The following is a 24,743-nucleotide window of genomic DNA, read 5'->3' on the forward strand; positions in this document are numbered from 1 at the left end:
TTGCAAAAACTTAAAGCCACTGAGATCACATTTCACTTTGTTTTTCTTTTTGTGGTAGCACTGGAATAAAGCAATAAGCATGCTGGGAGACATGCCAGTTCATTTTCAAGTATTCCTCTATAATATGTGACTCCCCAAGCTGAGGGTCATCGTGGTAACTACAAATTTAAATGAATGATATCCTTTCAGTACAATGCTGTGCTGGTTACACATTTATTGCCTCTCAGATTTAAATTCACCCATTTATCTTACTCTATAAAACCGGATCTGGGCTCTTTAAATATTTTTCTTTTATCAATGAACTCAATTTTAAGCTTTGTCAGCAGAAGATGAAAGAGAGACACTCAATGAGAAATGGGATTTTGCTTCCTGCTGCTGATTTGTTTCCTCAAAGGCTCTTGGGACCTATGAAGCTCTCCTGATTTCTGGCTCCTGCATGTTCTCCAGCAAACAAGTGGCCAGCAGCACCCCCTGATGATTTCTGTAGTGGAGTGCCTTCGATGACACATTTAGAACCATACAGGGTGAATTATCAGCAAACCATTCCGGCATGACACTGTAGCAACTTTTCGGTCATTTGGTGGGCGGTGACTATGTCTTCTATAAGAAGATCTGGATCTCGGTCCAGAGGCACCTGAGACTGAGGTTGCTTCCTTGGGCTCTCTACCTCAAATCTAGGGGTAGCTGTTCTTACATATTACATTAAGTAATACTATACCTGGTATTCCTGTATTATTCAGAGTAATCTCTACTTCTAGCTAATCCCCTATGACTCCAATCCCTGTTATAAGTAACAATTCTTTAAAAATAAATAAATAAATAAATAAATAAATAAATAAATAAATAACTTAAAAAAAAAAAAACTAACTTTCCCATTCAAAATACTGTTTTCTCTCTCCTGATTGGATTCTGCCTGTTACAAATGATTCGGTGAGAAAACAGAAGTGAGAAAAGGCCACAACAACCACCATGAGTTGGAAGTGGTTAAATAATGAATTTGATAAGTGACTTAATGAAACGGTATTTGAAAGTCAGGTATAACTTCGACTTCTGAATTCTTTGCCAATGACATCTAGAATTTCTGCTTTCACTGTAACTGCTAATTGAAATTAACTGTGATATGTAGTACAATGCTCCATAAAATTGAGATTTTTCTTTAAAGACAGATAAAAGGTTTGCAATTTACAGTATGAGCCAGCCCATTACATTTTAATATGGTCTACATTTAAAAATATTAATAGTATTCTCTTACAAGTCTTCTGAGATATTTACTATTAGGAAATAGCCCTTTATTATACCAAATTAGGATATTTATATTATGGTAAAATTAAGCATCGTGCTTTGTTCTGTGATATTACTAATTAATTCGTTGTAAAATCCATTGTGGCATTTAAGTGGTACATTATTTATAGAGGCTTAGAATTATGGAAGGTCAAATAGTAAAAAGGATAATAACCATATACTGAAATTCCCGGAAATAATCAGTTTCTTAATGATGCATAATGAAAGCCACCTGTTTTGAGAGGAAATTGGAGCTTCTAAAGCCCCTGTAAAAAGCACAATGGTATTCATTTTAGATGTCTCTCTTGCTTTCCACTAAAATTTTGGGAAGACAGGAGAAAGGAGTCGAGTCCAAAAAGGGGACATTTTCCTGAATGTCATCATTAATGGTGTTAATAGTCACTCATGAGAATGTTTACTCCAATCAAAAATGAACTAGGGGATGTCTTTGACAAATCTACTAGACTACAATTCCATTTCACATGATATTTAGAGTGTGTTATGCTGGTTACTGAATCACTGATTTTAAAAGGTATTTAAGCATACAATTACTCAGAATACTGAAATAGGTCTTAGAGAAATATTCCTGAGAAAGTAGAGCCAGTTTCTAGTTAATATACTCCAAAAATAATATGAGAGTGTGGTTTTTCATTTCAGCTGCTAGGAAATAATATAGCCCATAATGATGAATTGAGGGCTAATTCTCTTGGTAGATACACCATTTCAAATGATAGCTAATTGGATTTCCAATTAACAAGTTCAGATGCATTTTTCCAATTCTAACAGATGTCACATTTTCGATCACATGAAATGAAAAAAGTAAACTTCACACACTCAAAAATACCTTTAAACCCACCCTGGTCCTACTGGCTGGATCTAGTTGGTATTATGTGGATCATTATTTTAAGCTTGCCTTAATCACCTTTTATGGATTACTGGCAATGGCTCTAACTTGTAAACTATGATAACAAATTTGGACTGTTTTTAAGCCAGAATTAATTCAGCAAGAGGGAGCTGTGTAGCTCGCAAAATTTCCAAGAATCTGAATGTTGCTGCCCAAATACTACTGTCTTAGAAGGAATCTCCACATTCCCTAATTCATATCATGGCTCACATCAAAATCCAGGATGAGTCTCATTAGCAGAGTGAGGGTTACTGACCCACACAGAGATGCCAGAGAATCTAGAAAGGCAAATAGCTGGCCTTTCCAGATTCTGAGTTATGAGACGTGCTCTGCTCTCCAGTAAAACTTATAATCTAGGAAATACCCAAAACATGGAAAAAGGATCCTCTCTCAGTTACGGTAACACAAAATAACTTAATGAACATTTCAAATCTTCTGCTTATCGGCACAGTTTATTTCCACTCACATAACAGTCTAAGTAAAATATTACTAGCCTCAGAGGCAGAGATTCCACTTGAAGATGGTATTCAATGACCTATAGCTGGGGATGCTTTTGCCTTCTTGAGCACTTGGGTTTCCAAGTCACTTAGGAAGCGTGGAGAAGCCATGCTCAAGTCACAATCTCAGGCTGTGACTTTCACTCATGTACTGCTGGTGCCGCATAGATACAGAGGAGGTCTGACAAGTAGACTCTCTGGGTAGGCACCCATTTCCAAAAGCAAAATTTCACAATGCAACGCAGGTACCTAACTCTGGTAGGTGGCTGGGGGCCTTGGCCTTTGGTACAGATGGACGACTAAATCAGGAGTAACATCAAATTTTCTGTTTTCAGCAATGTTTCAAGTAAGCCACCTTTAAAATGAGACACAGGAGGAAGGGCTAAATTCAGAACCCCGTAAATACATAAAAGATGTTGGACTTAAGAACAATTTCCAGACTAAACCTTAGAACTGGGATTGTTTGTACAAGAAACTCACCGGAATAAAGTGAGTAGAAAACAATTCCATGTTGTTTTTGAGGTTGTTGTTTTTACCAAGGAAATCACAAGCCCAATCTGCACAAATGTGGTCACTGTTGTGAAGCTGAAAAGTGATTTTGGGGCTCTAAACCTGCTGCGTAAACAAGATAGGAAAGCTGTTTAGCCCCAGGCACATCCTTCTTCAGATGTGGCAGAGACGGTTATAGACAGAAGGGTTCCTCCCACAGAATACTACCAGGAGCAAGCAGCTGAGTTAACCAAAAATTTCTCTTTATCCAAGAGTAAGCAATCTTTGTTTCTTACTTGAGGAACTGTAATACATACATACCACAGAGCTGTGAGTGCTCTGTATTTTCTATCTTTCTTCAAATGGCAATTTTTATTCTGGTCATCCAGGAGACAGTATCATTACATTTAAGAAACGTGGGTAATAATGGCAATAGGGCAGAGAAAGTAACTGGTATTCTGCTGTATGACAGTTAAATTAGGAAAAGTCACATCCACATGATGGAGAGAACTGCACATTATCAGAGATCGTGGATTTTTATCTGGATTTACTAACTTGTTGGGTGGGACTGGATCATGTTCTACACAAAGATGGTGAGTGCGTGCTATGTGTGGGAAAAAAATGTGTGCACAGATACTCGGATTACCCGAGGAACAGCCTGTGACAGGACGTTACGACACTTCTTTTTTTTCTCCATTCTCCTAGTAACAGTACCCCCTAAGTTTTAGGCGATTACCTACTAGAGACTGTATTTCTCAGTCTCTATTGCCACAATGGGGCCAAGTGATGAAATTCAACAGCATGTGAGCAGTGATTGATGTACAACATTTTGGTCACGCTGTTTGTCTTCCACTAAATTTTCCCTTTTTCATCTGAACCGTGACTATGGTCCTGTTGGTCCAGTTAGGGTCATACAGATGAGGACAATAACTGAAGGAATGGCACACAGATGGAACCACAGTTGCTGAAGACCTCACGGACCCCTAGGGTTGATTAGGGTAACTTAACCAACTAATCTACCTATTGGGTAAGAGTTTTACCTGAGAGAAATATGTATAATCTCTGTCATGTTAGCCATTGTTTACGTAACTGAATCAATCATGTGACCGGTTGGAACTTTTCCTGGTTACACAGACCTGAGTCAAGTTTTTGTTTTATTTTTAAGAGTATTTATTGATTTATTTATTTAGAGAGATAGGGAGAGAGAGAGAGGTATTGATTCCCAAGCATCCTCCGTGCTGACAGTGCAGACAGTGAACTGAATGAGCCACCCAGGTGCCCCAGACCTGAGTCAAGCTTTAAAGCCCGGAGAACATATGGGAAGTAAAAGCTTCATAGAGTGTTTGAAACTTGCACTGTTTGTTTTTACATTCCTCTATCTTCTTAGGAGAGCATCATTTTGCCTTTGGGGACACTGCTTATAGCTTTATAATATTTATATTACTAGAATCCAGTTAATTTTGGTTTTATCATTCATCTATTAATGCTGTATTTTGGGGTACGCATGTTTTTGAAAAGTGACTGATCCCCAGTCAGTGGTCATGCCCAGATGAAGTTTTCAAATGCTGAATGACTGAAGCTTTATGGCAAAGAGCCACCATGGGGAAGGACAGGCAGAAAGTAAGACTAGAAAGTAATCACTCTAATTGAGTCAACACTCAGAGGAAGAGTTCATCCTCTTCTCTTCTCTTTACAATAGCCTTGGCTGATTGGAAACAGCCTAACGTAGAACTTCACAAATGAGTTTTGCAGCTAGTCTACCTAGATTTTTCACTGGCTAAAGTACTTAACCTGTTGTCAATAAAATGAGAATAATAATTCCTATTTCCCACTTCCAAGGGTTAGAGTTAAGATTCAATGATATACACACACCAACACTTAGAACTGAGTTGGCATGTAATAAGCAATCCATTGTGGATATCAGAAAAACAGTATCACTGAGTCCCTGGATGTGCTTATTATAGAATGATTTTTAAAATAGATTATTATAGCGGTGCCTGGGTGGCTCAGCTGGTTGAGTGTTTGACTTGTGATTTCAGTTCAGATCATGATCTCAAGGGTCATGGGATTGAGCTCAGCGTGGAGCCTACTTGAGATTCTCTCTCTCTCTCTCTCTCTCTCTCTCTGCACCTCTCCCTGCTCTCACTCTCTACTAAAAAAAAAAATAAAGAACAATCTCTTTTAAAAAATAAAATAGATTATTTTAAGATGTGCTTAGATTTTAACTGCTTACAAACACATTCCTAGGACTACAGCTCGAAATGTCATACCATTTCCCCATCCTACTCCCTCCGCAATGATGCAGGCTGCTGTCAATAAAATTTCCTGGGAATCTAAAAACTGACTACCTGAGGTCACCCCAGAAACCCTTTATAGAACACTGGCTTAGGTTAAGAGAGTAGGGTGAGAAAGGTGTACAGGCAGGGGCCTGGATAATTGCAACACTATGCTTCTTGGCACTTTCCATCTGTCTTTTGTCTTTGTTTCATTTTATTTAGAAACTCAAGTCTCTTAAGTTCTATTCTGACACTTGTTTTTCAGTCCTAGTACCTGTCCTCTCAACCTGTTTATCCAGCTTAATTTCACAAGTACTATTCATGATACACAAGGCTCTGCGTTAGATGATGTGGGGAGTATACACCTACCCACACAGCCATCTCTATTACTGGCACCGCAATACCTTTTAAAACATATGCAAAATAAATTCCGAAGTAAGATAAAATTTAATAGCTTTAATAATATAGACAAAAACCAAGTTCTCTGAGAGAACAAAGTAAAGAAAGATGGCTTTTGGGAAAGCCTTCATGCGAAAGGTGGTGCTTATATTCTGTTTTAAATGATTGATAAGACGCAAATGACCAGAGATGAAGTTCTAGCATCAAAGCCCAAAGAGAATGAAGAGGTAGACTGTAGAAACTAAAATAAAAATTAAACACACAAAAGGAGAAAAAAGGGCAACCTAACAGTGCATGATCAAGACTCAACTGCATAGTAAGTAAAACTGGAGACGGAGATTGGGTTAGCGTCTTTGAATGATCCAGATAACTTGCTGAAAAACTTACCAGCTATCTCTTTGCAATACATTTTAATTTAACATGTTTATAACTTTCTCTCTCACCTGTGAGGTCCTCCAGAGCAAAATCCACTGTTGTTAGTATGTGAATTCTTAGGATACCTTGTTTCTTCAGAAACAGGACTCCTGCTTGTTCTCACCACGTTTTCCCCTTCCAACCCATACTTGACTGTATTGACTCATTAATGAAACAGTTTAGGATTTTAATTTAGTTTCCGAGCAATGAGACTTGACGTTCAGATGGTATCACTATTTTGGCTTCAGTGTGCCTTTGATGTCACCACGGTAATATGCCCAGGACATTTCTCTCACTTAGAGACAGCCAGCAGTAGCTCACATACAGATACAATGTATTATAGCCAAGGATAAGTCACTGCAGTTTTAAAATAAAAGCACTTATTACAAAGTGATTTTTGCTGGTAATTCTACAGATGCCAGGTAACCTACATAAAACATTTTCATTTAACATAAAGGACTATTTGTCAGCAGGAGCAGCAGAGAGCAAGGACAAATCAAGAGGTGGAAGTGGAATATTCAAGAAAGTAAATGGTACACAAAGACTTAATCATTTAGCTGTCCCAAAAGTAGTTATTAGCTATAGCTCAGCAATTTGCTCGAAAACAGTAAGTTCTATCAAGGAAAACATCAGGATTTACTGGAAAATGATTTCAGATATGTACTACATACAGAAAAATGTGAACTTGGATGGAGAAAAAGTTTCCCATTTTGTAAGCTTAGCAAATCCAATTGGATAATATTGATATATTTATAAAATAAAAAAAATAAATTGTGATTCTACAAGAACAAGTTGCCTGTTTATGTAAATCAAAAATCAATGTTGGTGATTTATTTTAAGCTTTTTTTTTTTAATTTGGTACACCTAAAAGAAGTGCTTAAAAAAGTATGTGAATTTTTGACAAATATGTTAATTTTTCTCAATAAAATAGAGTGAACATAAAATGAATTACGTAGCAAAGATGTTTCTATGTGTATGAAAATGGAAGGCATAAGGTATAGGAATTTAAAAGAAAAAGGAACAGAATGAGAGAGATCTTTTAGAAGTTAAACAGAACTGAACTTTTTAGCAATACTTATTCACACATTTCATATGTAGTGTTGTCCACATCCAATCAGTCTCCATTTTCATATTAGCATCCTATTTAACCACTCTTTCCTGTCAACAATAAAACAAATCACTTAATGAATTTAAGCATGACTGGATCCATAGGTGATTACAAAGCGAAAAAGTATTACAACCCATATCTGTGAAAAATAAGACAGTTTTAGTTACGAGATGAGGTTGTACAAAAGGCAACAAAAATAAGGTTACTGAATCATCTCTATAAATGAGGGTCATTTGAGAATTTCAAAATAGTATTTTTTTTTAAGTTTATTTTTATTCATTTTGAGAGAGAGCAGGGAACATGAGCAGGGGAGGAGCAGAAAGAGAGAAAGAGAGAGAGAGAGAGAGAGAGAGAGAGAGAGAATCCAAAGTAGGCTCTGAGCGGTTAGCTGTCAGCAAGGACACAGGCCTTGATCTCATGAAACTGAGATCATGACCTGAGCTGAAATCAAGAGTTGGACCCTTAAAAGACTAAGCCACCTAGGTGCCCCAAGAATTTCACCATATTAGTGTGTGTGTGTGTGCACACCTCTATCTTACTGTTCTAAATCAAACTTACCACTGTACTCCCCAAATAAAAATACTTGTGGTATTTTATTTCAGCACCCTGTGCCAACGTTCTCACCTCCACTCAAACTAAAAATTATAGTCAACTTACACCTTATGTTCACCACTAAACTCATTTATTCTTTTTTATTGACATATAATTCAGAGACAACAATGTGGCAATTTGATACACTTGTATGATGGTGTTATGCTAAGTGAAAAAATTCATACAAAGAAAGACAAATGCTATATGATCTCATTTATATGTGAAGAAGCCAAGCTCACAGAGAGAACTGTCAGAGGCTTGGGAGGGGGGAGTGGCAGGAAAAATGGGGAGATGTTGGTCAAAGGGTCAAATTTCCAATAAGAAGATGAAGAAATTCTGGGGATCTAATGTACAAAATGATGATTATAGATAATAATATTATATACTTGGAAGTCACTAAGAAACTGCATCTTCAATGTTCTCACCACAAAAAACTAAGTGTTTCTCCTTCCAATCAGAATAAACACTGCTTTACCCATAGTATTCCACTGCTCACAATGTCTCTGCTATTTTCCCACACATTAAATCCCAGACAAACTATTCTGACATTCAGGGCCACATAATTTGCCATTAATAAACCTTTTGATTTAATATCATTCTTCTTCTGTGACAAACTATTAGATTAACTAGACTTGCTAGCCTCTGACAACACTTGTTCATTTCCTTGTTTTTCACTTTGTGTCTTTTTTCCTTCTAATTAGCCTTTGCCTTGTCTTCTTCAACTTGATTTTTCAGTCCGTAGTTCATAAACCAAACCTAGTCCATAACTCTAGTCAATAATTACCTTGTCTTTTTCCGAACTCCTACAGGCAATCTATTGTTACAGCTGCTCTAATTTATTTGGCATTTAATCATTTAATGATTTGTATTGTAATCGAAATTTCAAGATGTATAAATTTTGGCTTCCTAGTTGAATTAAAACTTCCTACAGATCAGAAACGACTCAGTCTTTTAAAACACACATTTGCAAAGAGTAACCGCATCAGAAATGTTTTTGTCCCCAGTACCTTTTCCTTTCTTACCTTGTACAGCTTCTGCTTTTTAGCTGCCTACATGACCATCTTGAAGGTAAGTGTATCCATGAGACCACTGAATTCTGGCCAACGTCCCACAAGGGGAAAGGTTCTATGTAAAGTTCAGCAAGTACAACTAAAAAGAGGGAGGGGGCACCTGGGTGGCTCAGTTAGTTAAGTGTCCAGCTCTTGATTTTGTCTCAGGTCATGATCACACAGTATGTGAGTTTGAGCCTTGCATGGGACCTCTGTGCTGACAGTGTAGAGCCTGCTTGGGGGATTCTCTCTCTCTAAAAAAAAAAAAAAAAAAAAAAAGGAAAAAAAGAAAGAAAGAAAGAAAGAGAAAAAGGAAGAAAGAAAACATTAAACATTGTCCCTTAAAAAAGTGCACAATTAACACTGGTGGGCCTGAGGCTGAGGCCGTATTCCGATGACAGAGAATTAAAACAGGAATGTGGACCCCTTATTTGTGAAGCTTCCCTATCAGCCCCCATCTATACAACTGATTGATACTTTCTGACTTAAGTAAAAAAAAACTTCCATAGTGTAAAATCAAATTTTTTTGTAGTTGGTTATATTCCTCATACACTGGATTTTAAAAAATAGTGTAGTCACTTCCATTTAAAATTTGTTTATACAGAGGTGACTGGGTAGCTCAGTCGGTTAAGCATCCGACTTAGTTCAGGTCATGTTCTCCTGGTTCATGGGCTCCAGTCCCTCATCAGGCTCTGAGCCATCAGCCTGGAGTCTCCTTCGGGTTCTGTGTCTCCCTCTCTCTCTGCCCCGCCCCCCGCTTGTGCACATGCGGGTGCCCTCTCTCTGTCAAAAATAAATAAACATTTAAAGTTTGTTTATATAGTCATCAGCAAACATAATACATTTAGTTAAACCCTACATCCATTCACAAATATCAAAGTAAAAAAGTAAAAAAAAAAAAAATAGGAGTTTTGAAAAAGATAATTGCTCATGGAAAGCAGGACTTCTATAAATACTGTAAATGTCAAGGCTCCAATGCTATCCCATTTTCCTCAAATTGGCCAGAAACCTATCAAATGCCACCTTCATAATTAACCAAAAAGAAAACAAGTATTCTTTGGACTACACTGTCAGCTGCTATTTGATGCTTAAAATATTTTTGAGATATTTTTCTCAAAGTAGTAAGCAACGCAGGGACAACTGACCATCCATATACTTCATACACAAGTTCTTTTGCATTGCATTCTGGCAAAAATCTACGCAGATATAACAACAAAGAGTCTTCTCCCAGAGGTATATTTAACACGCACTGAACCTATAATAGGTCCCATTACTGTAATCCCTTGGTTTTGCTGTGAACAAATGATGGAGGGAAGAGAAAGAACATGTGTTTAATACGACATTAAGAAAATGTCATATGAAAATGAGTAGATTTTTAAAAAAAAATTTTAAGATTCATTTATTTCTGAGAGAGAGACAGAGAGAGCATGAGTGGGGGGAGGAGCAGAGAGAGAGGGAGAGACAGAATCTGAAGCAGGTTCCAGGCTCTGAGCTGTCACCACAGAGCCGGATGTGGGGCTCGAACTTGTGAACTGCAAAATCATGACCTGAGCCAAAGTCAGATGCCCGACTGACTGAGCCACTCAGGCGCCCCCAAATGAGGAGATTTTTAGTTTATCTCTCTCTGTTTTTTGTTTTTTTTTTTTTTGCAAATACAATGAATTATCTAAAAAAAAAAAAAAGAGTAAGTATTGCCTCCATTGGCATTTCAGTGAGCCACTAACTCTTAATTACAATCCCACTTACATCAGGAATTAGAACAATTTCAGGAGATACTAACAGGTTAATGAATAATTTGTACCTACGTTTTTATGATGGGTAAAAATTCACAATGTTGATAGCTCTTGAAAGCAGTTTATTAGCTTTAAAGTTAATTTATCCAAACCAATTAAGAACTTTTAAAGGAAAGCACTCATGAATTAAGCTGATTTGCCAGCGAGCACATACTCAGCGAAGATGTCACTAGACATGGGTGGCTTCAGCTATGCCAAGCAGCTAGTTGTACGACTAGGTCAAGTCACTCTTTTTACCCCACAGAACAAAGACTGTGGACTTAGCAAATGCCAAAGGCCTCAACAGATAAGGAGATAATGTTAGTGTCTGCACTGGAAATCCCCTTCAACCATCCCAGGTAACTGGTGAAGAAATAGGCTCAGAGACGTAACATGACTTAGCCAAAGTACACAACGAGGCTGATGGCACTTTTCACACAAATTGAGTGAGGGAGTGAGATTCACCTAGTATAGTGCTCCTCATATGATTACACAGCTTATCTACCTTCTAAGTTGGAGACATGAAAGAGGAGGAAGGGAGGGGGTGGAGGAGAGTAGGAGAAGGAAGAGAAGAAAAAAGATACACAGAATCATTCTTACAGTTTATTTCCTTACACATCAACCAAATTAGAAAACAGAATTTATGGATATTCAGTTCAAGGACAGATGTCCGAGTTCAACCCTCCACTAATTACTAACCAAACTACTTTTCAGAACTACAGAGGTGCCTTTATATTATGTCAGCTCTAGAAAGTTCCTTATGTGGAGCCAGTAGTTTTTCCATGTCATTTAAATAACCTGATAAGTAGGACTAATGAGACTAGCTGACCATCACTGACTTTCTCCTATATGTAGGCAATTTGCTAAAAAGCATACTTAATTATTTTCCTCTTTTAACAATTCTACAATTTATACTTTATCGTGCTCCTGCCTTTTTGCTGAAGTCTGTGGGTGTTTTGCAAAGGTGACCACCACATCAAGTGACAGAAGTGTTATCCCCTGGATATTGGTAGAATGTACTTGCTTAACCCTCTCACACCAAGTAGCTCTGCTCTAAATTACATCTCAATACTGAACAAGAGAATTTTTTTAGACTCTATTGTGAATCAGAGGGTCCTAGTATCTGAATTATTTTCAATAATTGCTTTATTTTCAATTACTATTATAATAACACATTATTTCCAATAATTGTGGCAAAAATTTGTAAAAAAAAAAGATAGTTGACACATTTTTTTTACAAATATAAAATTTCTACACTTAGATTAATATAGGAAAGGATGCCTAGGTGGCTCAGTCAGTTAAGCGTCCGACTTTGGCTCAGGTCATGACCTCACGGCTTGTGAATTTGGGCCCCACGTCTGGCTCCTTGCGGACAGCTCGGAGCCTGGACCCTGCTTGGGATTCTGTGTGTTCCTCTCTCTCTGCCCCTCCCCTGCTCACAATCGCGCTCTCTCTCTCTCTCTCTCTCTCCCCAAGGTAAATAAACATTTGAAAAAGAGCTAAATATATACATATGAAATAGATCTTGTTTGATCCTCACAATTCTGCAACATAGCGTGGAAGCTGATTTTTTCATCTTACCGATGTAGAGACTCGAAGCCCGAGACAGAGGGTTGATGGATTTAGTTAAAAAAATATAGGACACCCAGTTAAATCTGAGTTTCAATAAAGATCAGATACGTTTCTAGTGCAAATACTTCCCAAATATTGCACACCTATACTAAAAAATTCTTTGTTGTTTATACGAAATTCAAAATTAACTGGGCAATTTTTATTTTACCTGGAAACCCTACTGAGAAGTGACTTAACTAAGGTCATAGGCTAAACCTTCATTTTCAGACCAATTCCACCATGTGAGGTTACTGCGAGATACTTTTGCTTAATCATTTGTTTACAACGCCTTCCATATTTTTATTTCGTCTTCCTTGTCAACTCACTGTAATCTCAATCATGTCCTTCAATTTCTCACATGAAGAGAAAAATGAATTTAGGCAAATTATTCTGATATTCAGTCTCATGAAAATACCTACTGTTTTGTACTTCCAAAGTACTTTACAGTTTATTATCTCATTGACAACAACCTTCAGGGAATAAAATGAGGAGTCGGTGTTCATATTTTTCAGATTTGATGATAAAGGCTGAGAACATTTAGAAGATCCCATCAGTATCTCACAGCTGCTAGGGAGATCTAAGTCTGAGGTACAAGTCTTGTTATATAATAATCCAATTAAGTAAAAGTAACATATATTCTGTTTCTTTTCATAGTAAGATAATGAACAATATAAAAGGCTATTTTGACCTTTACTTTAACAGACACTCATCAGGATGAGCCACTCTACATTACCCAGGCCTGTTTCAAAATGGTAAGAGCTAAAATCAGAGAAAAAGGGATGGTTTAATAAGAAATTTTTTAAATTGCTTCACTTAGAAATAGTTTTTACACTCAGAAAAAAGCGTTAAATGTGTTGAAAACATGTCAGCATCAACCGAAATACGTTAGGTTGCTTTTAAGTTATAATATTATCTTGGGGCACCTGGGTGGCTCAGTGAGTTAAGCCTTTGAGTCTTGATTTTGGCTCACGTCATGATCTCTTGAGTCCCGTATCAGGCTCTGTTGACAGCCTGGATTGTCTTTCTGTCCCCCCCCCCCCCCCACCCCCGACAGGCTTGTGGATGTGCGTACGCACATGCTCTCTCTCTCTCTCTCTCTCTCGCTCTCTCTCTCTCTCTCTCTCTCTCTCTCTCTCAAAATAAATAAATAAACATTTTTAAAAAATAGTGTCTTAATGTGCTTGATAACAGAGACTTGGTTCTATTATACAATTAATATTTAAAAAACGTCATTCAGGCTAAGAAAAGGAGGGATTCTGCCAGTTGTGACAACACATATGAACCTGGAGGACATTAAACTAAGTGAAATAAGGCAGACACAGAAAGACCAATACTAGATGATACTCTTACACGAGGAATCAAAAAGAGTAAAGCTGTAGAAGGAGAGCAGAATGGTGGTTGCCAGGGGCTGGGGCAAGTGGCAAAGGGGAGGTATTAAAAGTTTCAGTTATTTAAAATGAATAAATCCTAGAGATCTTCTGTACAGCATAACATCTATAGTTAAAAATACTATGTTATACACTTAAAAATTTGCCAACCCTCTTATCACAAAAACTGTAATAATAAATAAGGGGGGGACTTCTGGAGATGATGGATAGGTTTATAATATTGATTACAGTGACGATATCAGAGGTGTATACTTATCTCCAGACTCATCAAGATGTACCCATTGTGTGTGTGTGGCTTTTTGTATGCCAACAGATCATAAAAAAGAAAATAAAAAGAACTTAGGAACAGATTCACAAAAGTTTCAGTTAGGTCAAGTGTATTTCATAGTAGGCAACAAAGCAATTTTAAATAACCTCCTCTAACGGGGCGCCTGGGTGGCTTAGTCAGTTGAGCATCCGGCTTCGGCTCAGGTCATGATCTCATGGTTTGTGAGTTTGAGCCCCACATCGGGCTCTGTGCTGACAGCTCAGAGCCTGGAGCCTGTTTCAGATTCTGTGTCTCCCTTTTTGCTCCTACCCCACTCGAACTCTCTCTCTCTCCCTCTCTCTCTCAAAAATAAACATTAAAAAATTAAAAAAAAAAATAACCTCCTCTAACAGGTAAATGAATTCAATCCATCAGTCACTGAGTGAACCAACTTGTCTGGCAAACTTTGCTTGAAACTAAGTGCTGCAAGGGATCTGGGGATTGCTTCCACAACTATTATTATGGGGGGAAATCAAAAGGATTCAGCTAAATATTCAAAAATATTTTCCAAGGTAAAGCAAACAGATGTCAACACATTTAAAAATGTTTGAATAGGGGTAAAAAAAAATTAAAGCTATTAATCTGGATTACATTTAAAATGAAAGAATGTAGAGGTGCCTACGTGGCTCAGTGGGTTGAGTGACTGACTTTGCCTCAGGTCATGATCTCCCAGTCTGTGAGTTCAAGCCCCGTGTCAGGCTCTGTATTGACAGCTCAGAGCCTGGAGCCTGCTTCAGATTCTGCGTCTCCCTTTCTCTCCGCCCCTTGCCTGCTCACACTCTGTCTCTCGCTCTCTCAAAAATAAATATTTAAAAAATTTTTTTAAACTTGAAAAAAATAATAAAATGAAAGAATGTAGAAGATAATTAGTAAAGTTAAAGGTTAGCCACTACTGCAAAAAGAGCCATCTTTGAAAAGTGCTCATAACACAACATATTTTTCCCTCTTCCTCCTCTGGATCCTAAGTTTTCTCTCTCCTTTCTTATGCATTCTCTCCCCGCCCACCCCTAGCCAGTTCCCTTTCCTATTTCTCTTAGAAACTTTGTCTCTTTTTTCCTTCTCAGTATCATCAATTTTCCTCTGGTACCGGGCTCTTGGTTTTCCATTATTATGCTCATTTTCTCTCTTTTCCCACCTTTTTCTCCGTTGCTCAAATGAATTTTGTAATGAGGCAATACATTTTAAAAGCTATATGATAAATGTATTCTTATTTTTATGTATTACTGAATAGGTCATCAGGTGTCTCACTACTGTATTTCAAAATAATACTTAAAATGTTTTGTAAGAACTGTTATAACTTTAAGGTTTATTATACCAGGCATAGTATGCTTATGAGTAGTGCTGCTTTATTTTTATGATCTTATATACTAAAATTTCCAATCTACTGATGCATGATATTTAATGTACGAGTAATTAACTCAAGAGCATTAGGAAGGGTTGTATTATACTGAACATTTCTGCAACAAGACAATTCTACTATTCTAACAACCTGTGGAGTAATACTACATAGATATTAATATCATTTTATTAACTCATGATTTTCTTCAACTTTGAAAAAAGAACAAGGACTCTTCTTGTCCATTGGGTTTCTACAAAAGAAATAACTATCACCGAGCTTACCATCTGCCATTTTCATTCGTGCAGAAGTTCTATGTCTACCACATAATTTGAGCGCTATTCAGTCTGAAGATGCCCACATACTTTTATTCGTTGTTATTGCCACACAAAGCTAGAGATTAGCTAATTTCTATTTCACACCCTTCTCACTGTGGTAACTTTTATTATGAATAATTCTATTTGTTAAAGATATTTAGAAAACTCAAGTCTCAAGAAGTCCTCTATATAGTGCAATTGTTTGAAGCCAAATTATCTAGTATGTATTCCACGACAGGCCATGATGTTGAGATAGACAATGCATTTTGTGCTTCTCAGCTTGTTCTAAACAGCAAAGTTAAAAATACCAACAGACATTTCATTTAAAGTCTTTTCAATAGGTTCCCAAGATCTATACTAGTCATCCACTTTTCCTTTTTGTTAAAAGTTTATTTCTCCTCACCTGCCTTTATAAGAATAAAGGATATTAAAAAAAGTTTATTCATTTTAATGCGTAAACTATATTGATCTTCATTGAATATATGTCATCACTAAGATACCTTCAAAAGTAATCCAACTTGACACTTAGAGTAGTTCTATTTTCTTTGAAATTTCATTTTCTTTCCTGTCATACTCATTTTAACAAATCCATACTCACTTATTATCGCAAAGCATCAACACTTCTCATATAAAAACACAAACTTGAGGGGTGCCTGGGTGGCTCAATGGTTTGAGCGTCCGACTTCAGCTCAGGTCACGATCTCATGGTTTGTGAGTTCGAGCCCCACACTGGGCTTGCTGCTGTCAGCCTGTCAGCACAGAGCCCGCTTTGGATCCTCTGTCTCCCCCTCTCTCTGCCCTTCTCCCTGTTCGTGCTCTCATACCCACACACACTCTCTCTCTCTCTAAAAAACAAATGAAACACTAAACAAAAGAAAACAAAACACAGACTTGAAATCTGGAAAGAAATATTTCATTAGTTTCTAAAAATTGTATTCCATCCTCTCATGTAATTCAACAACCTGCCCATGCTGAGGGATGGACCCGAATCCCAGAATTATTACAGGATTCATGATAACCTCTTGTTCCAGGTCCACAGACCCTGCTCATGGTGTCACTGCAGCCTGGCCTGAGGTCGGGTACCAAACGCTCCAGCTTTTCCTAAGGTGTTGTGGTTTAGGGTGGTTTGGGTAGATACAGAGCCATGCAAGGAAGAACACTCTTTCCTTATAAAAGTAGGGTGGTACCTTTTCCTTACAATACTGGAAAAGGTAACAGAGTGTTCTCAAGAAATACTAAGTCTGGTGCTTACAATTTTATTTGATGTCTCCTGAGTCATTGAGCACTTACCTGGATAATATCGGGCCAGGCCCGTGGCACTGCCAAACACCTGCCACAACAACGAAGGATCTTCTTCTCGATTTTTTTTGAAAACTTCATCTAAGGCACTTGTCCAGTTGAGTTCATTTAGCACGATTGTTGCTAAGAGAAACAAAAAGAAAAAGTCGTATCTATAATAATTGAGTCTGTCTTCACTTATTTGCAAAATAATGCTACATATTTTCATCACTTTACCTCTAAAAGTACTCTAATCCAGTGGCTACCAACAAGTTTAGACATGGAATGATTTCCTGCAACAAATTTTTGTATGACGGAGGCTATATTGACATTTGGGGCTTGGTAATTCTTTGTTGGGGGAGCTATTCTGTGCTTTGCCCGGTGTTTAGCAGCACCTATGATCTCTACCCAGTAGATGCCAGTATCATCCAGCCCACACCCCCATTGGTGATAAGCAGCAGGCTTCCAGACACTGTCAGAACAGAATACAAACAAAACTGCTCCCTGTTGAGAACCACTGTGATGTATAAAGCAGGCCAGAGCAGCTCTCCTGGAAGAGAAGGGGTGGGAGGCATTCCTCCCCTCGAAGCAGCTCTGAAAAAATCTACACAACACATAAGGGCACAGTTTGATCGCCACCCTCCCCTCAATTCTTGATGAATCTCCATAATAAACGAACATAATTTGATCTGTTACTAAAATTGGAAAGAAAAGATGTTGGTCATTTAGCATAGTTTATTAACTGTATTTATACCATAGCAACAAACGTATAGATTCTGACAAAGAAAAACATTCATTCAGGGACTTGACAATATATCAGTGTTAGAAATAGGGAGTACCTGATGCTTTACTACTACCTTTATGAACAATAGTTCTTTTTTTCTGGTTACTTCAATTAAATATCAGAGGATGTTGCTAATAAGGGCCAGGCCATAGATCTTGATTCTTACTTATAACTACGGACTGATCTTGGATAGGTATTAAAAACATCTACCATTTGGGGTGCCTGGGTGGCTCAGTCGGTTAAGCATCCGACTTCGGCTCAGGTCATGATCTCATGGTTCATGAGTTCGAGTCCCGCATTGGGCTCTGTGCTGACAGCTCAGAGCCTGGAGCCTGCTTCGGATTCTGTGTCTCACTCTCTCTCTGCTCCTCCCCTGCTCACACGCTATCTGTCTCTCAAAAGTAAATAAAGATTAAAAAAAATTTTTAAAAACATATGCTACTCATATAATGAAAGATAATTATAATGTGAGATTTAGCATATAATTTATAATTATGGGCCTCCATGATCATAGTATCTCATGTCTAACATATTAAACATGTAATTAGCTTTGAATATTACGTTCCCTTTACAGAAAAAGATGACATACATCATCTCATATCCCCCTCCCCCTCCTTTATGTGTAAAATATGTACCACGGCCCTAGCAGATCAGGAGATTGCACCACTGTGCACTTGAGAATCTATGGCCAAGCCTAAACAATGGAAATGAGTTTGAGATAAGGACTGGAGATAATGCTTAACTCTTATTCTTCCCTGTGACCACAGCAAATAAAGGAAGCATATGCAGTCACGGTTAAATCATGCCTGGTATTTTGTAAAGGTAAAAGAAAAAAAAAAGCTTCTATTTAGAAAGATGCACAGCATCTGTGTTTATATTTTAAAGTTTATCATTTACAAAAAAAAAAAAATGAAAACAAGGGTATTGTGAAATTGTTCTGGGACCAGCATCCTAATGCATTTCTCATTATTGAGAACTAACAAGATTTCCATCTTTATGGATGTGATTACTTGCAGAAAGATCAGTTGTGTGTGTGAATATTCATGAGCTGGGTCTGATCCATAGTGCATGTGAGATACTGGTGAATTCATATTCAAAAGCATGATCCAATGAACATTAAGTGGCCTGTTATATAAAAATTTATATTCACATAGATAACCTGAACTAATACTCACTATTCATGAATATTTATAGTTATATACAAAACAGCACAGAAAAAGAGGAACATTGTACTTTTCTTTAAACATTCATGAGTTTTACAGTAATATTCTACTGAACAAATAATCATGTTTATTTATGATCCAGATACACTTCATTAATTGCCAATCTATTCTAACTTATCTCTTCAATTTCCTTGACTCTTTAATTCCCATTAAGCAAGTGATATCTAATTATTATTTTTAATAAAGTTTTATTTGTTTTTAAGTTTGCTAATTTTTTTCTTAGTTTTATTTCACAACAACTACTAAGTAACAGGCTTTGATATGCTGATTGTGAATTACATTTCTATGCTTTTACGGGGAAAGTCAAGCTCTGAAATATTCTTATTATGGTATAGGTCTTAAGATTTGTTGTTTATATACCTGAAAATTCTTTTTCAGGTAAGTTATTACTGAGGCAGATTTCTAAATATTTTTCTCAAAACTTGTGCATGTGCAAATAAGCTAAGTACAAGAAAACTCTGTATAATAGGTGTTTGAACTGATTTTAAATTTCATTCATATGACAGAAATGGTACTGTATACCTATCACATGTGCGAGGTTTTATACCAGTTAAAGATACAGTTGCTTCCATTTGCCCTTGTACATTTATAAATATTTTTGAGTGCAATCATTATTCTATTACTCATTAACTTTACTTGAACGACCACAGCAAGAAATCAAAATTCAAAGAATCTGTCATGGGATTGAAAAGTTAGTGCAACCTCTTTAGATTAAGAGTTTGGCTATAGCTGTCTATCAAAATTCACTTGGTCTTTAATCCAAAAGTTCTACTTCAAGGGATTTTTATACTATGGAGAGAGTATGGATCTCTAGTCTTTAATCAGAAAACATTAGAGAGACACTCGTTCAATTATACTGTTCAAATGCCTCAAAACACCAAAATCACAAAGTAAATCAACTGTTGCACTAGGAATTAATTTTTTTAACTATATTGAACACATTAAAATGTCAAAAAAAATATGTAAACCATCAAAGCAAACAAAAAAGTATGAATGCTATTTTAGATCTTTCTTGGTTATTTGGCTATATTTTTCTGATTCACAGTATTACATTTGACTAAGAAACATATCTTATTTTGGTTTCCTAGTTATCTGCTTAAACTTGTAAAATTCAACAGCTTCTCCAGAATTACTAAGGTGTCTAACATCTCTCCATTTCTACACTATTGGTGTAATTCAGGATAAACAATACTGAAATAACTGGGTAATCGGCAGATGATAGAATGAAACTAATGCAGGATATTGGCCATGCTAAAACAAGTTTATGTCATCTCCTGAATCTTTTATCTTCTCCCTGTTACCTCCATTATAATTACATACACAATTTTTTTTTCTTTCTCTTATTTAAATTTATAAGTAGATGTTATTTAGGAAGATGTTTTTAAATACTTCTTCTGGCTACCACTGGGTAGAAAGCCTAGTGCAATCAACAACTTAAAAGTTACTATTCGATTTTTCATTTCACATTATCAAAATCTAAACCTTCCACGATGAAGAAAAAAATGAGTCCAAATTCTTCAGAATATTATTTTCAGCAAGTAATACTGTTTAATAAGAATATGAAAGTGTACTACTGTTCATTCTCAGAAAGACTCAATACTCAAAAAGTAACTGTGGTATTCTGACTCACTAAAATTCAACAGACTTTCAGTTTCGGTTTGTGACTACATATTACAAAGACGTTTAAAAGCAATTACTTTTCTGTAGGTCATAATCTTTATTTGAATGTCCAGGGCAAGAAATAAAAATGCAAAGACTTTTATTTTAATTGCAGAAATACAGAAATGAATTGGCAGCCAAAAAAAAAATGTTTCATATAAGAATTTCATAACAAATTATCTTTTTAAAAGAACTCCAAATATTTCTTAGCCAAACATAACTTCATCCTCCTTCCAAGGAACTTAACTGTCTTATGGCTGCTTGAAGAGTAAAATCAGTCCTCATTCTAAGTCTGCTTTTCAGAAATGAAGATTTTTTATCTTTTAGAATATTAGATGTTGCAAAAAATAAGTCTTTTATAATGTGCAAGGCTAAGCTGTTAGAAGCAGTGAATGCTGGAAAAGCAAACCTTGACTCAGGGGCCTCTACTCTGAAAGGTAAGACAGAATTTCCCTGCTAATTGAATCAGAACACTGAGAATACACATCTCTGTTCTTCTTATACTTAGTTTTCAAAACATGGCCTTGGGGTTCAGCAATTCTCTCTTGTAGAATATCCTATTGTTCAAACTGGCTTCTCGGCGGAACAAAGAAAACTCTAATTTCTAACAGCACAAAAGAAGTACCTTACATTTCCTGCTAATTCTTCCAAGATACACGAGGTAAATCTACATCTTATTTATGACATGGATTACAGAGTCATTGACAAGTTCTGAATGCCATTTTCCTCTGCCAATTTCAACCCACAAAGTGTTGCACTATTGCTCCCTTTTCAATTTGAGTACATTTTCTTGATTTACTCAGGGTTCAGGGCCTCACTGTGCTTGGAAGGCACTACGTGACTATTGGAAAACCTTAAGGTTATTTACAATGCCCATAAATGTCAACCACATCTTCCAAATGAAGCAGAGAGAAGCTATCAAATAAAAACATAACAGTTATGATTTATTCCAAATATAAAATAATTTTGATAAGTCTGTAGCAAAAATGTATTTTATATAACCCACGATAGTTCTGACAAGTCTTTGATAAGACCTGTAGATATGAAAGCAGTGAAACAAACTAGATACTAAAATTATTTTTAATAGTGCTTGATATGTTACAGTTAAATAAGTAAAACTAGAGAATTGGCCAAAATGTTTAATATACTATTTCCATTTAATAAAACTGATTATAGCCTGGCATTGAGATAAAATTGGCATTTTTATTTAAACTACTGCCAAGTGAGTAATATTTATTAAGCCTTTACTGCGTGACAGCAGGTGTGTTAACCATTTTCTATGCACCATGTCATTTAACTTTTAAAATGACACCTTGAGTGAGATACTAATATTATTTTCTTTTTAAATGACAAAAAAAGAGAAAAACCCAGAAAAGGTATTCAATTTGACAAAAAAATACAGTGAGAGCTGTAAAGACAGCATTCCATTGTGTTAGATTCTAAAATTTATAGTTTCTGAGCAATTGATTTCTAAGCTTTCATTATATGTGGAGCTCTGATTATCTACAATTTCAAATGCAGAACAAATTAAAAAAACAACTATGCCTCTGTAGCACAGTATTTCTCAATCCAGAGGGATACTCCTCCCCAAGGAATATTCAGCTATGCTTAGAGACATTTTGATTGTTGTGACATGTGGGAGGCTACTAGCAGGCAGTAGGGAGAGGCCAGGGAGGCTGCTAATTTCCTACCACACACAAGATAACCCCACCACAAAGAACTACCCAGCCCGAAATGACACCACCACCCAGGGTTAGAAATCTTGCTCAAGTACAACTATAAACACAACACATTCAATGCACTACGTAAAAAGCAATACTCACGATGAACGGTGTCAACAAAAAGCCAAAACAAAATGTCTTCGAAGTTGAGAGGTAAGGTAATTTAAAAATAGTATTTCATGATATCAAGTTAATACTTTGGGCTACATTTCGAGACCCTTTGAGTTGGACAAGTTTTCATTTTAGTCTCAGAAATTCTAAGTAACGCATGATTCTCACACCTTAAGAAGTGAGGATTTTATTTATTTTTTAAAAATTTTTTTTTCAATGTTTATTTTTTGGGACAGAGAGAGACAGAGCATGAACGGGGGAGGGGCAGAGAGAGAGGGAGACACAGAATCGGAAACAGGCTCCAGGCTCTGAGCCATCAGCCCAGAGCCCGACGCGGGGCTCGAACTCCCGGACCGCGAGATCGTGACCTGGCTGAAGTCGGACGCTTAACCGACTGCGCCACCCAGGCGCCCCAAGAAGTGAGGATTTTAAAGTTACCTTTTAATGCCATTAAATATCATCCTTTCCCACCTCCTGTGTTTATACATTCACAGTCAATGACAGTTTTGCTTTGTTTTTCTCTCAATGATTCAACACTTACTATGTGATTCTAAACTCATTGTATCTCTGTCACATTTGTTCATTTTATCCTGTAGTGCATAAGGTAGTCATTACAAGTTATATTTAATAGATGAGCTGAGCCGGTGTCACTAATTTTATTCATCAATTTCATCTCTAAAAAGAAAAATGTTAATAAGAAACCCACTGATCCAATTAAGCACACACACAAAAAGAATCCACTTTAAGGACTAGACAGGGTGCAGAAATATTAAAATGAACGAATCTTTTCAGTGGATTTGGCTAATGGAATCTCATCTAATCCCAGTGTAAATGAAAGATTAATAAGGTACAGGGAGATTGGAAGACCAAATCTCCTCTCTCTAAGCGTGTCTCAGGCACTAGAATCCATCTCCCACTGTGGATGGGTCAACAGAAGGCTCTATGGCACACGTAGACCCTGATGAAGAGATAAGCCTTACTCCGAACACAGTGTGTTTGGTACAAATATTAAAAGGCCCTTGTCCTTGTCAGTTCTCTAATGCCCCTATTACTGAGATTTCTGGCCGTGCTCCCTCTCTTCAGTTTCCCATAGATTGAGCACGTGGCTAATGCCCAGAACACAGCTGGAGTCCTTTAATGAAATCTGCACATTGTGGCGGGCCTAGATGGAGCTCAGAAGAATCCACCTGATCATTAGAGAAAATAAGAATAATGCAAGGAAAATGGAAGACCCTAGGATCTAATGTCATGTTTATTAATTGAAGGATTTTAACGTCACTTTCAATAAAACAGTGATTACTTGTAAGATTTTTCTTGCAAGCACCCAGGGATTCTGCTGAAGAAATATCCTAAGTAGAGGAAACAAGGTAAAAACTTAGTTTCATCATTCAAGCATTTTAATTTTTTTTTCTAATATTATCAAAACCAAATAAACCATTAGTAACTTTGGTAGCCAAGAGCCTGTATCACTGGCACAACATGCTACTTACAACTAATCATTTAGCCCCTTATGCTTCTGTTGTTTTCATCTAAAAAAAAAAAACAACAACAACAACAACAACAAAATAAACAACACACAAATGCAGTAAGGATCCTTAGATAATCTGCAGGATTGATGTGATTGTCAAACAAGTTTATGAGTAAAAGGCAATCAGTCAAAAATGGCTAAGATTACAATCCTCTCCTTAGCTGTTTAAAACCTTCTATGGTGTGGGGCACCTGGGAGGCTCAGTCATTTAAGTGTCTGACTTTGGCTCAGGTCATGACCTCACAGTTTGTGGGTTGGAGCCCCGCATTGGGGACTGTGCTGACAGCCTACTTCAGATTCTGTGTCTCCCTCTCCCTACCCCTCCCCTGTTTGCGCTCTCTCTCAAAAATAAACAAACACCAACAAAAATAAAAATACACAGCTTGTATGGTGCATATGTCTTTTAGCTGCTTTGTACAGATGAAAGCTTTCTTTTACAGCTCAGCTTATTATTTTAGTCTTATCAGTTATTTTCTTTTATTTGAACAGCAACATTTCTTTTACATACAGCAATTAGACTGTCATTCAGTTGATTCCATAATGAAGCCACCTTCCTTCTAATTTATTAAGAAACTCTCAGATGATGAGATACTCTTCATTTGAATCATTTGGTTGAAATATTTTAATTTTAATTTTGGAAACACTGCATTAATTTGTAAATAGAAACCAGGAACTTCAGAGTAATTACCTGAAGAAGACA

The 24,743-nt window shown here is 36.8% G+C and overlaps 1 protein-coding gene across 5 annotated transcripts in view; it reads right to left on the minus strand.

Annotated features, from left to right (window-relative positions):
• CACNA2D1 (calcium voltage-gated channel auxiliary subunit alpha2delta 1) overlaps positions 1–24,743 on the minus strand; it is a 709,277-nt gene that overhangs the window by 122,116 nt on the left and 562,418 nt on the right. For all 5 annotated transcript variants that reach the window (XR_007150230.1, XM_047849277.1, XM_047849276.1 and 2 more), the window contains one exon: positions 17,030–17,161. Coding sequence is in view for 4 of the 5 variants with exons in the window: in XM_047849277.1 (XP_047705233.1) it covers positions 17,030–17,161 (132 nt within the window). In the remaining variant the exon portion in view is untranslated. The remainder of the gene's footprint in view (positions 1–17,029; positions 17,162–24,743) is intronic.

Source organism: Prionailurus viverrinus, chromosome A2 (assembly GCF_022837055.1).
Source record: "Prionailurus viverrinus isolate Anna chromosome A2, UM_Priviv_1.0, whole genome shotgun sequence".
Lineage (NCBI taxonomy): Eukaryota > Metazoa > Chordata > Mammalia > Carnivora > Felidae > Prionailurus > Prionailurus viverrinus.